The following is a 15,109-nucleotide window of genomic DNA, read 5'->3' on the forward strand; positions in this document are numbered from 1 at the left end:
GAGTCAGGGCCGCATTTCCAGACGGATCTTTGTTGCCCACAGAATGGGGAAATTCCCAGGTATAAAAGAGACGTGGGGTGCCAGCACAGCGCAGCTGGCGGCCGGTGCTAGCAGCACTCCACAGCACTTCACACAAAGCACACGGGTCCGGGTGTCCTGTTGAACTGGCAATCTGAGACTTGACTGGCATATCCATCTGATTGACCGGGACTTGGACAGTGAGCCAGGCCAAGAGACGGCAGATTGGGCCAGCGCAGTGGGACAAACAAAACGGCGATTCCAAATGCTCCCGGTGGAGAGTTTCACTGCTGGCACAGCTGAACCCAGGACGGTGCAGCTTGGTGGGGGAGGGGCGTCCGCCATAACCGAGGCAATCTGCCTCTACTGAGGTAAACTCCCATTGCTGATGCAGCCTGCCATTGCCGAGGCAACTCACCACAGCAGAGAGACTCCGCCGCAGGGCATAGCCCATGGCAGCAGGGCGGAGACTGCAGCAGCAGGGCGGAGCCTGCAGCAACAGGGCAAACCTCACACCAGCAGGGTGGAGGCTCGGTAGGCAAATAGTGACTAGACTGCCTCCTAGCTGGGCAGGATAGCGCAATGGACACTCAGAAAGAAAGCCCCAACCCCCCTGAGACAGAGCATCTAAGAAAAAAAGGGTTTTTTTTAATGAGTTCTGCTGCAGCAGAATTAAACATAGCAGCCTAACATCCCTGAATGAAGAACAGAGCTCACAGATCAGCACTTGAGCTCCTATAAAGTACAGACTGTCTCCTCAAGCAGCTCCCTGACCCCTCTATATCCAGAAGACTGACATTTGGCAGGCATCATTCTGGGACAAAGATAGCAGAAAAAGAAACTGGTAGCATCCCTCACTGTTCCACAGCTGCTATAGGTGCACCCCAGACAAGCAGGGCCTGGAGTGGATCTCAGCAGTCATACAGTGGAGGGGCTAGACTGGTAGAAGAAAAACTAAATAACAGAAATACTTCATCATCAACAATCTGGCCATCCACTCAGAGACCCAATCGGAAAATCAGCAACCACTCAGAAGACAGGTGGATAAATCCACAAAGATGGGAAGAAACCAGCGCAAAAAGGAGGAAAACACCCGAAACCAGAACACCTCGCCTCCTACAAAGGACCAAAACTCCTCACCAGCAAGGGAACAAAGCTGGACAGAGAATGACTGTGATGAAATGATGGAATTAGACTTCAGAAGGTGGATAATGAGAAACTTTTGTGAGCTAAAAGAACACGTTTTAAATCAATGCAAAGAAACTAAGAACTTTGAAAAAAGATTCGAGGAAATGATAAAAAGAATGGATAACTTAGAGAGGAATATGAAAGAATTAAAGGAGCTGAAAAACACAATACGAGAACTTCGCGAAGCATGCACAAGTTTCAACAGCCGAATTGACCAAGCAGAAGAAAGAATATCAGAAGTTGAAGATCAACTCAATGAAATAAAATGAGAAACCAAGATCAGAGAAAAAAGCGCAAAAAGGAATGAACAAAGTCTCCAAGAAATGTGCGACTATGTGAAGAGACCTAACCTACGTTTGATAGGTGTACCAGAATGTGACGAAGAGAATGAATCCAAGCTGGAAAATACTCCTCAGGATATTATCCAGGAAAATTTCCCCCACTTAGCAAGACAGGCCAACACTCAAATGCAGGAAATACAGAGAACACCACAAAGATATTCTGCAAGAAGAGCAACCCCAAGGCACATAATCGTCAGATTCACCAGAGTTGAAATAAAGGAGAAAATACTAAGGGTAGCCAGAGAGAAAGGTCGGGTCACTCACAAAGGGAAGCCCATCAGACTCACAGCAGATCTCTCGGCAGAAACCCTACAAGCCAGACGAGAGTGGGGGCCAATATTCAACATCCTTAAAGAAAAGAACTTTCAACCCAGAATTTCATATCCAGCCAAACTGAGCTGCATAAGTGAAGGAAAAATAAAATCCTTTGCAAACAAGCAAGTACTCAGATATTTTGTCACCACCAGGCCTGCTTTACAAGAGTTCCTGAAAGAGGCACTACACATAGAAAGGAACAACCAGTACCAGCCATTCCCAAATCACACTAAATGCTAAAGAGCATCAACATAATAAAGAATCTACATCAACTAATGGACAAAACAGCCAGCTAGCATCAAAATGGCAGTGTCAAATTCACACATAACAATATTAACCCTAAATGTAAATGGGCTAAATGCACCAATCAAAAGACACAGACTGGCAAATTGGATAAAAAACCAAAACCCATCAGTGTGCTGTATCCAGGAAACCCATCTCACATGCAAGGATACACAAAGGCTCAAAATAAAGGGATGGAGGAAGATTTACCAAGCAAATGGAGAGCAAAAAAAAAGCAGGAGTTGCAATTCTCATCTCTGATAAAATAGACTTTAAAGCAACAAAGATCAAAAGAGACAAATAAGGCCATTACATAATGATAAAAGTATCAATACAACAAGAAGAGCTAACAATCCTAAACATATATGGACCTAATACAGGAGCACCCAGATACATAAGACAAGTTCTTAATGACTTACAAAGAGACTTAGACTCCCACACAATAATAGTGGGAGACTTTAACACTCCTCTGTCAATATTAGACAGATCAACCAGACAGAAAATCAACAAGGATATCCAGGGCTTGAACTCAGACCTGGAGGAAGCAAACCTGATAGACATCTACAGAACTCTCCACCCCAAATCCACAGAATACACATTCTTCTCAGCACCACATCACACCTACTCTAAAATTGACCACATAATTGGAAGTAAAGCACTGCTCAGAAAATGCAAAACAACTGAAATCATAACAAACAGTCTCTCAGACCACAGTGCAATCAAGTTAGAACTCAGAATTCAGAAACCAACCCAGAACCGCACAGCTTCATGGAAACTGAACAACCGGCTCTTGAATGTTGACTGGATAAACAATGAAATGAAGGCAGAAATAAAGAAGTTCTTTGAAACCAATGAGAACAAAGACACAACATGCCAGAATCTCAGGGACACATTTAAAGCAGTCTCTAGAGGAAAATATATAGCGATAAGCGCCCATATGAGAATGGAGAGATCCAAAATTGACACCCTATCGTCAAAATTGAAAGAGCTAGAGGAGCAAGATCAAAAAAACTCAAAACCCAGAAGAAGACAAGAAATAACTAAGATCAGAGCTGAGCTGAAGGAGATTGAGACACGAAAAACCCTTCAAAAAATCAATAAATCCAAGAGCTGGTTTTTTGAAAAGATCAACAAAATAGGCAGACCACTAGCCAGACTGATAAAAAAGAAAAGAGAGAATAACCAAATAGATGCAATAAAAAATGATAAAGGGGAAATCACCACAGATTCCACAGAAATTCAAATCATCATCAGGGAATATTACAAACCACTCTATGCACATAAACTAGTAAACCTGGAAGAAATGGATAAATTCCTGGACTCCTGTGTCCTCCCAAGCCTAAACCAGGAGGAAGCTGAAATAAAAAACTTCAGGCCAATATCCATGATGAACATAGATGAAAAAATCTTCAATAAAATATTGGCAAGCCGATTGCAACAGCAAATCAAAAAACTTATTTATCATGATCAAGTAGGATTCATCCCGGGAATGCAAGGCTGGTTCAACATACGCAAGTCTATAAACGTCATTCACCACATAAACAGAACCAAAAACAAAAACCACAGGATTATCTCAATTGACACAGAGAAGGCATTTGACAAAATTCAACAGCCCTTTATGCTGAAAACCCTCAATAAACTCGGTATCGATGGAACGTATCTCAAAGTAATAAAAGCTATTTATGACAAACCAACAGCCAATATCATACTGAATGGGCAAAAACTGGAAGCATTCCCTTTGAAATCCGGCACTAGACAAGGATGCCCTCTCTCACCACTCCTATTCAATATAGTACTGGAAGTTCTAGCCAGAGCAATCAGGCAAGAAAAAGAAATAAAGGGTATTCAAATAGGAAAGGTGGAAGCCAAATTGTCTCTATTTGCAGATGACATGATAGTATACCTAGAAGACCCCATCACCTCAGCCCAAAAACTCCTGAAACTGATAAGCAACTTCAGCAAAGTCTCAGGATATATAATCAATGTGCAAAAATCACAAGCATTCATCTACACCAATAACAGACTTAAAGAAAGCCAAATCAAGAACGAACTGCCATTCACAATTGCTACAAAAAGAATAAAATACCTTGGAATACAACTCACAAGGAACGTAAGGGACCTCTTCAAGGAAAACTACAAACCACTGCTCAACGAAATCAGAGAGGACACAAACAGATGGAGAAACATTCCATGTTCATGGTTAGGAAGAATTAATATCGTGAAAATGGCTATACTGCCCAAAGTAATTTACAGAATCAATGCTATACCCATCAAGCTACCATTGACTTTCTTCACAGAACTGGAAAAAACCACCATGAACTTCATATGGAACCAAAAGAGAGCCCGCATAGCCAAGTCAATTCTAAGCAAAAAGAACTCAGCGGGGGGCATCACACTACCGGATTTCAAACTATACTACAAGGCTACAGTAATCAAAACAGCATGGTACTGGTACCAAAACAGAGATATAGACCAATGGAACAAAACAGAGACATCAGAGGCAACACAACATATCTACAACCATACAATCTTTGATAAACCTGACAAAAGCAAGCAATGGGGAAAGGATTCCCTGTTTAACAAATGGTGTTGGGAAAACTGGCTAGCCATGTGCAGAAAGCAGAAACTGGACCCCTTCCTGACACCTTACACTAAAATTAACTCCAGATGGATTAAAGACTTAAACATAAGACCTGGCACCATAAAAACCCTAGAAGGAAATCTAGGCAAAACCATCCAAGACATAGGAGTAGGCAAGGACTTCATGAACAAAACACCAAAAGCATTGGCAACAAAAGCCAAAATAGACAAATGGGACCTAATGAAACTCCACAGCTTCTGCACGGCAAAAGAAACAGTCACTAGAGTGGATCGGCAACCAACAGAATGGGAAAAAATTTTTGCAATTTACCCATCTGACAAAGGGCTGATATCCAGAATTTACAAAGAACTCAAACAGATTTACAGGAAAAAAACAACAAGCCCATTCAAAAATGGGCAAAGGATATGAACAGACACTTTACAAAAGAAGACATATATGAGGCCAACAATCATATGAAAAAATGCTCATCATCACTGGTCATTAGAGAGATGCAAATCAAAACCACATTGAGATACTATCTCACGCCAGTTAGAATGGCGATTATTAAAAAATCTGGAGACAACAGATGCTGGAGAGGATGTGGAGAAAAAGGAACACTTTTACACTGTTGGTGGGAGTGTAAAATTGTGGAAGACAGTGTGGCAATTCCTCAAGGCCTTAGAAATAGAAATTCCATTTGACCCAGCAATCCCATTACTGGGTATATATCCAAAAGACTATAAATCGTTCTACTATAAGGACACATGCACACGAATGTTCATTGCAGCACTGTTTACAATAGCAAAGACCTGGAACCAACCCAAATGCCCATTGATGATAGACTGGATTGGGAAAATGTGGCACATATACACCATGGAATATTATGCAGCAATCAGAAATGATGAGTTCGTGTCATTTGTAGGGACATGGATGAATCTGGAGAACATCATTCTCAGCAAACTGACACTAGAACAGAAAATGAAATACCGCATATTCTCACTCATAGGTGGGTGATGAATAATGAGAACACATGGACACAGGGAGGAGAGTACTAAACACTGGGGTCTATTGGGGGGAAAAGGGGAGGGCCAGCGGGGGGTGGGGGAGCTGGGGAGGGATAGCCTGGGGAGAAATGCCAAATGTGGGTGAAGGGGAGAAAGGAAGCAAAACACACTGCCATGTGTGTACCTATGCAACTGTCTTGCATGTTCTGCACATGTACCCCAAAACCTAAAATGCAATAAAAAATTAAAAACAAAAGAAAAGTACAATAACTACAAAGAAAAACTGCTAGAGGGACTCAATGGTAGATTTGAGCTGGCAGAAGAAAGAATCAGCAAACATAGACAGATCAACAGAGTACACAATCTGAAGAGCAGGGTGAATGAAGAATGAAGAAAAGTGAGCAGAACCTCAGAGAAATGTGGGACACCATTATTCGCAGAAACATATGTGTAAGGGTACTGCCAGGAAAGTATAGGAGAGAAAGAAGAAGAAGAAAATATATTTGAAGAAATAATAGCTGAAAAGTCAAAAATCTGATGGAAAGCATCAATCTATATACCCAAAAATGTCAACTAACTGCAAGTAAGATAACACACAGGGATACATACCCAGAAACAACATAGAATATTCAAGCTAAATACAAAAAGAAAAACTTGAAAGCAGCAAAAGAAAAATTAATCTGATGAGATTAATAGTTGACTTGTAGACCATTATAGGAAGTCCCAAAAGACTAACAGTTTATTTCTTATCAGAAGTAATGGAGGCCAGAAGGCCATGAAATGAAAAATTCAAAATGCTGAAGGAAAAATCCTGACAAATCATATTCCCATATCCAGCAAAACTATCTCTCAAAAATTAAAGAGAAATAAATACATTTCAGCTACCCCAAAATGAAGAGAATTTGTTGGTGGCAAACCAGCTTTAAAAGAGATACTGTAGAAAGTTCTTTCCTCTGAAAAAAATGTGATGCCACACAGTAATTTAAATCCACACAGAAAAACAGAGAGTTCCAGTAAAGTAACTATGTAAGTAATTAATTACAAAAGACAGTATAACTGTAGAGTCCTTCTCCTTCATTCTCTGAACTGATTTATAAAGCAATTACATAAAACAATATATATATAATTGTGTTATTGGGTTTATAACATATAGAAATAAAATATATTTGAGAAAACAGTAGTCCCCCCATATCAGGAGGGAGGGGATACATTCCAAGACTACCAGTGGATGCCTGAAATCAGACATAGCACCAACCCATATGTCATGTTTTTTGATGTGATAACCAAGATGGCTACTAAGTGACTAATGGGTGTCTTGCCTATACAACATGGATATGCTAGACAAAGGGATGATGTGAGTTTTCATTACACTGTTGAGAATTGAATTGTTTATTTCTAGAATTTTCCATTTAATATTTTTGGACCATGTTTGACCATGGGTAACCATGGGTAACCAAAAACACAGAAAGCAAAATTGCAGATATTGAGGGACTTCTGTAGTATCACAAAGGTGTGTGGGAACAGAACTTTATTGGAATAAGGAAATAACACTAGTTGGTAATTTGAAGTCAAAAGAAGAAATAAGGAGAACCAAAATTTAAAAATAAATAGGTTGATTTTTAAAAACCCTCCATAATACCTGTGCTTTTTTTTCCCTTGAGCTTATTTAAAAGGCATAAAATTATACGAAGTAAGGATTATAACTGTGTATTTCTGAGTTTTAACATAAATACTACACACACACACACACACACACACACACACACATATATATATATATATATATATACATACAGGGAAGGGCAAAGAGTTATATAGGGGTAGCATTTCTATAAGTCATTAGAATTTAGTGAAAACATGAAGTAAATTCTAATAAATTAAAACATATACTGTAAGCCCTAGAGCAACCACTAAGGAAATAGCTTTTAAAATATCACATAAAAATTAGGTGAATTAACATGTTAACTAGAAAGTATTCACTTACTGCAAACAACAACAACAACAAAGGAGGAACACAGGGAAAACAAACATGAGATATGTAGAAAACAAAATATTAGATAGCAGAGGTAAATCTAACATCAATAATATTAAGTGTAAACACAAATCAAACAATTTAATCAAAAGGCAGAGACAGACTGAGTGTGATAAAATGATCCATCTATATGCTATCTACTGAATACACTTTAGATTTTAAAATGTAATAGATTGGCCAAGGCAGGTGGACTACCTGTGGTCAGGAGTTTGAGACCAGCCTGGCCAACATGGCAAAATCCCATCTCTACTAAAAATGCAAAAAATTAGTTAGGTGTGGTGGCAGGCACCTGTAATCCCAGCTACTCTGGAAGCTGAGGCAGGAGAATGGCTTGAACCCAGGAGGCAGAGATGCAGTGAGCTGAGATCGTGCCACTGCACTCCAACCTAGGCAACAAAAGCGAAACTCTGTCTCAAAAAATATATATATATAAAATAATATATATGTAACATTGTGTATATATATATATATATATGTTGAGAATGAAGGCAAAAAGACTGAAATAATATATTATGCAAAGAGCAACCATCACAGAACTTGAATAACTGTAAAATATCAGACAACATAGACATTAAAACAAAAAATGCTACCAGAGGCCAAGAGAGAAATTTTATAATTATAAAGGAATTATAAACATATACACACCCCCCAAGAATGGAGCCCTAAAATATATAAGGCAGAAACTGATGGATGTGGAGTGAGAAATGCACAATTCAATAATAATAGTTGGAGACTTCAATATTCCACTTTCAATAATGGATAGAACAAGTGGCAGTAGACAAGGAAACACAAAATCTGAATAACACTATAAATCAAGAAGACATAACTGACATCTATAGAACACTCCACACAAAAGCAGTTTAATACACAGTGTCTTCAAGTGCACACGGAAGATAATTCAGGATAGACAAAGTGTTGGGCCATGACACAAACCTCGATCGATTATTTATTTATTTAGTTTTCTTTTTTATTATATTTTAAGTTCTGAGGTACATGTGCAGATCGTGCAGGATTGTTACATAGGTATACACATGCCACGGTGCTTTGCTGCATCCATCCCCCTGTCATCTACATTAGGTATCTCTCCTAATGTTATCCCTCCCCAATCCCCGCCCCCCAGATTTTTTAAAGGTTTAAATTGTATAAAGTATGTTCTCTACCCACAATGAAAATAAATTAGAGATTAGTAATAGAAGGAAGTTTAGGAAATTCAAAACTATGTGAAAATTAAATATGATTATTTATTGATTACTCCTGAATAATCAATAGGGCAAAGAAGAAATCACAAGGGAAATTAGAAAATGTCTGGAGATAAATGTAAGAGAAAACACAATATATTAAAATTTGTGATATGCAGCTAAGGCAATAAAGGGAATTTTAAAAATTTATTTAGTAGAGGAAAATTTACAGCTACAGGCATTTAGATTTAAGTAAAAAAAAAACTTAAATAAATACCATAATATTTCATTTTAAGAAACTGTAAAAGGGGAGAGAAAACTAAATCCAAAGTGAGCAGAATGAAGGAACTAATAAAGATCACAATGGAAATAAATGAAATAGAGAATAGAACAACAGTAGAGAAAAGCAACAAAATCAAAAGTTGGTTCTTACAAATATCAACGAAATTGGCATAATTGCAGCTTGACCCCATTGTCTTCAGAGAAATTAACTGATCACAGCATAGTTATAACTATTCTTAAAATGAGCATTTTACTTCTACTTTAATAAGCCATAGCATTAACTTTTTTTGCATTAATTTTTAAGGAGTCACATTTGTACTGGCTTTTATTAACTTGTCATCTATTGGAATGTCTAGGTCATTTTTCCCTTTGAATGTTAACCTCTGTTACTTACTTGAGGTTAAGCTATGTAAGCAAAAATAAGCTTAAATATTGTATATTTATTGAAAGCAAAAAGGAATCACATTTATGTATATTTATAGGTGTGTGTATATATACATACAAATACACATTGTGTGTATATATAATTATATATGCATTTCTGCTGTTACCTATAATTATTAGTCCTCCAAAGCTCCTTATCTCATATGCATGGGGAATCTCTCCTCAGGTTCCCCTAACCAGCCTCTTGTACTCTCCACTTTTGCAAATGCAAAGGACTCTGGGCTGCAACTGGGACCCAGTGCCCCCTTCCTTCTCAGTTGGCCTCAAAATCCCTGGATTATATCTGAAAATGTTAAACAAAATGCTTCCAATCTGGAGAGAGCTTGTACTGATTTTGAGAGGGACACATTAATTTCATGGTATTATTTATTTATTTATTTAATTTATACAGAAGAGTACATACAGATTCAGTAATAATAGACCAAACCATTACACCATAAGAAAATTCACTGAAGGAAATGATGAGCAGACTATTAAAAAAGTAGGGCTATGAAGAAAATGTCAATCCATATTAAAACAGCACATTACAGTCTGACTTACCTCTCAGCATGTCTGAGTTTCAGCATTATATCATTTTAACGATGATATCATTTCAGGAAATAATATTTCACATGCTGTGCTTACAAGTACCAATCTGGATAAACCTCCCTTACTTAACAAATGCTGTGGTACTGAGCCAAGAAACATAGACAAGCACAGTAAAGAGATAATAGTAATAAGTAAGAATTTTGCTCAAAACTATTGGCCTTTCTACTGTAAGAGTTTTTTTTTTTTTTTTTTTTTTTTTGAGATGGAGTTTCGCTCTTGTTTCCCAGGCTGGAGTGCAATGGTGCGATCTCGGCTCACCGCAACCTCCGCCTCCTGGGTTCAGGCAATTCCCCTGCCTCAGCTTCCTGAGTAGCTGGGATTACAGGCACGCACCACCATGCCCAGCTAATTTTTTTTTGTATTTTTAGTAGAGACGGGGTTTCACCATGTTGACCACGATGGTTCCAATCTCTTGACCTCGTGATGCACCTGCCTCGGCCTCCCAAAGTGCTGGGATTACAGGCGTGAGAGAGATTTTATTTTATAAGGCTGCATGCTTTACAAAAGAGCAAACCAAGATTCACTAACTTGTTTCCAAAGTTATCACCATAGCTAGCACACAAAGGTGCATAATTCACTTCAGTAACAAACTAGAAAAGACCATTTATAGTAATGTGTAAAACCAAAGTAATGCTACAAATTCGGAAAATAGATAAGAGTGTTAGAGGACCCAGCCTATGATCCTAGGGAATCAAAGCAAGCAGCATAATAAAAATGCACAAACTCTACCAGGGGAAAAAAAAACAAAACAGCTGGGCACAGTGGCTCACACCTGTAATCCCAGCACTTTGGGAGGCTGAGGTAGGAGGACTGCTTGAACCTAGGAGTTTGAGACCAGACTGGGCGACATAGGAAGACCCCATCTGTACAAAAATTTTTAAAAATTAGCTGAGCATAATGGCATGCACCTATGGTCCCAGTTACTGAGGAGGCTGAGGAGGGAAGACAGCTTGAGCCCAGGAGGTCAAGGCTACAGTGAGCCATGATCGCACCACTGCACTCCAGGCTGGGTGACACAGTGAGACCCTGTCTCAAAAAAATAATTAAAAAGAACATTGAAATGCATTTGAAAGGGACCAGTATAAAATAATTTGATAGAGTAGTATAATAATCATATATTTAAATTAGGTTCACAAAACTCAGAAGAACGATTTGTTAGTCTTCAGAATTGGGTCACAAACTCATACCTATTACACAAGAAATGCAACTTTGAGCATAGCCTTTAGGGAGCTAAGGAGACTTCATTAAAGACCATAGCAAGGATTTATAAGAAAATAGAAAGACAGGAAAGAGAAAAGTAGCAGATTCTTATGATAGTGTTATTGTAAAATATTAATATATTTCAAGTACCTGAATTCATCATTTCAAATAATTTTTGAAGAAATAACTGTTTAGGAATCATAATTGACTTCAAAGCCAGTAGCTTCCACTTATATTCCTTTTTTCTTCTTTTACTGTTCCAGGGTGAATCACTTATAGTCACTGTAGCCAATATTTGTAGAGTGTCAGCTGGAAGTTTTCTTTATATCATTAACACTTTCAGTTGATTCCAATCTGTTTTAGTAGCTGATATTATTATCAGAACATATTTAATTAATTCATTATGCCCACTGGTTGCTAAACTGTAATAGGGGAGAGGAACTCTAACCGTAATATACTAAAGATCAAAAAGATAACACCTGCTTCTTTTGAAACTATAGCTTATGAACTTCAGAACGGATCCTCATGTCAATTCCCTGCTCCTACTTCCAACAGAAAGTTGTGTGATGTCTCAGATGAACCAAAGAAAAGACAGAGTTCTGGTGGTGCTTGGAATTTCAAAATAGGATTTATATACAAGAAATTTTAGATTTAAATTACTCAGAGGGTTAACAATTCTTTTTTCACAAACACCCTTACTTTAGCAGGAGTAGGTGTTTTATATTAAACATCATATTTGAAAGCTGAGAACTCTTTTTCAGGAGATTTCCTTGTCATCCAAGGAAGAATATGGTTGGTATAGATTCATATATTGTGTTTACATTAGACAATCTCTACCATAGCAACAGGCTATTAAATATTTATATCAAGCAATTAGAATCTCATTTAATACAACAAATGTTCTTGAATATTACCAAAACAAAAATCTTTTCTTTGAAATTTTAATATAGGATGCAGATGCTTTCTCCTTCCTTTACATAATGATGGTCCCATTATACTTACCATATAATTGTCCCTTTAAATGTTCTGTAATTAATGGTAAAAGGCAAGTATAGCATACCTTTAGTCAAACATGGAAATATTGTATTACATACTTCATTCCTGCTTCTCTCATGCTCCCTTCTCACATACTGCCCTCCACACATAACATGTGTTAAGTGCATATAACAGTAACACTCAGCTCTTTGTCAGCTCTTCTAGGTGAATAAAGTTAACATGATGACCTCGTGCTAATAAGGTCATTGAGTCACCTAACAAAGATAAATTTTTCATGTTCATGAAAAAGGACAATTTTTTGCATATTAATCTTTAAAATACTTATAAAAGTATTTTACTTTAAGTTATTAATTTTTAACCAATCCTTAATGTCTTAAACTAGATGAATGAAACTGAAGGCTTTAAAAATCAAACTAAAGTGAATATATAGCATGAAATTATAGCAAAATATCAGTGTGCTACTGATTAAACAAAACCTAAATCAGAGCACTTTCCTATATCACTGTAGTCATACTGAATAGTGACTACATAAAATGAGAAACTGTCTACATCATATGAATACTATTAATGACAAGCCTTTTTTATTAAAATGGCAAGAACACAAATAGCTTATATCAGTAAAATACAGTCATATTCAGGCTCTAATATGAACATTACACCAAAGCCTATGGATAGATAAGGTAAAAGATTTAGGGAATTGGGGGAGGAAAGAAACATCACTTGTCTTGTTACACCACATTACAGACAGCTGCCACAGACCATAAAATAAAATGGCAATTAAGTTGATTGCAGTACTTGAAGGGACACTTATTAAAAATACAGATTTTAAAAAAAATCTTACATTCTTGACAGATATATCATCACCTACCTTTCTAAAAATAGTAGTAGTAAACACAATTGTAGAAAATGTATGTTACTTAGTCTTTGAGTGGTACAATACTATAGATTTTAAAACCCTGACAACACTCCTACTTTCTGCTGCTTCAATATCAGATTATGGCATGGAATTTATGTAAGGTTGGTTCTGAAATGGAATATCAGATCCCAGGCCAGTATCAGTAAATTGTTGTACAAACTTTCCAGCCATGAAAGCACAAATCACAAAGAAAAATATTAACCAACCAATTATTTGAGATACCAAGAAAGGAAAGGAAATCAGTTTTGTAAAAACACTTTGCCCTGTTTTAATAAACTTCTTTATTTACTCCGGATAGTGAACATAACAGTGTTCAATAGTGACGTAAGCAGATTTTACACTCACCATTACTGCATGGATAGAAAGAGCCATGTGCATTTTTGTTTTTATAAGTTTTCTCAGATCATTGCAACATGGCACATCAGAACAGAGATTCAGACACACAAAGTTAATAAATACATTTAACATCGCCAAGCATTTAAAAGATAAATGCAATCATGTAGCACAAAAAAAAATCAGTTTGTTACTTTGACCTTTCTCAGGGATGTGAAGAATCATTTCACGTCAGAAATCTCTGTAGCAAAGATTCCTATAAGAGAACAAATTATGCTGATTAATATTTTCAATTCAACTTTTTCAATATATGTAACAAATGTATTCTCATAAGTGTATCACTTTTGCTACATATAAGAGTTTTCTTCAGTTTCTATGAAGGAAAACAAAACACAATGTATTTTTTTCACTCAGTTTTCACAAACTGTGGTATATTCATACTATAGAATACTATTCAACAATTAAAAGGGATGAACGATTGATACTTACAGCAGCTTAGACGGATCTCATGGGCATTATGCTAAATGAGAAAAGTCAATCGCAAAAAGTTACCTCAAAATGACAGAATTATAGAGATGAAGAAGAAAGTAGGAGACAGGGAGATGAAGTGTGGGCATACAACTATAAATAGGCATAATGAGGGAGCAAATTCTTTGGTGCTGATGGAACAATTTTGCATCTTTATCATACTGGTGCTGTGTGTGGAGTGTAAAAAAAAGTACACATATAAACATTGTGTACAGTGCACCTAAAACTAGGGAAATCTGAATAAGGCCTGTAGACTAGCTAATCACATTGTGCCAATGTCAGTATCCCAGTTTGCAAGACATTTCATTATAGAAACTGGGGCAAGGATATGTGGAACTGTCTGTACTATTTTTGCAACTACTTATAAGACTATAGTCATTTTGCTTTTTATGTTTTAATTATTATTATCTTTTCAGACAGAGTCACTCTGTCACCCAGGCTGGAGTTCAATGGTCCAATCTCAGCTTGCTGCATCTTCTGCCTTCCAGGTTCAAGCAAATCTCATGCCTCACCCTCCTGAGTAGCTGGGACTACAGGCATATGCCACCACACCCAGCTAATTTCTGCATTTTTAGTACAGATGGGTTTTATCATGTTGGCCAGGCTGGTCTCAAACTCCTGGCCCCAAATGATCCACCTGCCTCAGCCTCCCGAAGTGCTGGGATGCAATCAGGAGCCACTGCATTCAGCCATGACAGTGCATCTAAAACTAGTGAAATCTGAATAAGGCCTGTAGACTAGTTAATCACATTGTGCCAATGTCAATATCCCAGTTTGCAAGATATTTCATTATAGAAACTGGGGTAAGGATATGTGGAACTGTCTGTACTATTTTTGCAACTACTTATAAGACTATAGTCATTTTGTTTTTTATGTTTTAATT

The 15,109-nt window shown here is 37.3% G+C and overlaps 1 protein-coding gene across 24 annotated transcripts in view; it reads right to left on the bottom strand.

Moving 5' to 3' along the window:
• Positions 1-13,608: 13,608 nt before the first annotated feature.
• Positions 13,609-15,109, bottom strand: part of TSGA10 (testis specific 10) — a 184,204-nt gene continuing 182,703 nt past the window's right edge. For all 24 annotated transcript variants that reach the window (XM_078348759.1, XM_078348758.1, XM_078348755.1 and 21 more), the window contains one exon: positions 13,609-13,954. In XM_078348759.1, the coding sequence (XP_078204885.1) occupies positions 13,930-13,954 (25 nt within the window). In that variant the 3' untranslated portion in view covers positions 13,609-13,929. The remainder of the gene's footprint in view (positions 13,955-15,109) is intronic.

This window comes from Callithrix jacchus, chromosome 14, assembly GCF_049354715.1.
Source record: "Callithrix jacchus isolate 240 chromosome 14, calJac240_pri, whole genome shotgun sequence".
Lineage (NCBI taxonomy): Eukaryota > Metazoa > Chordata > Mammalia > Primates > Cebidae > Callithrix > Callithrix jacchus.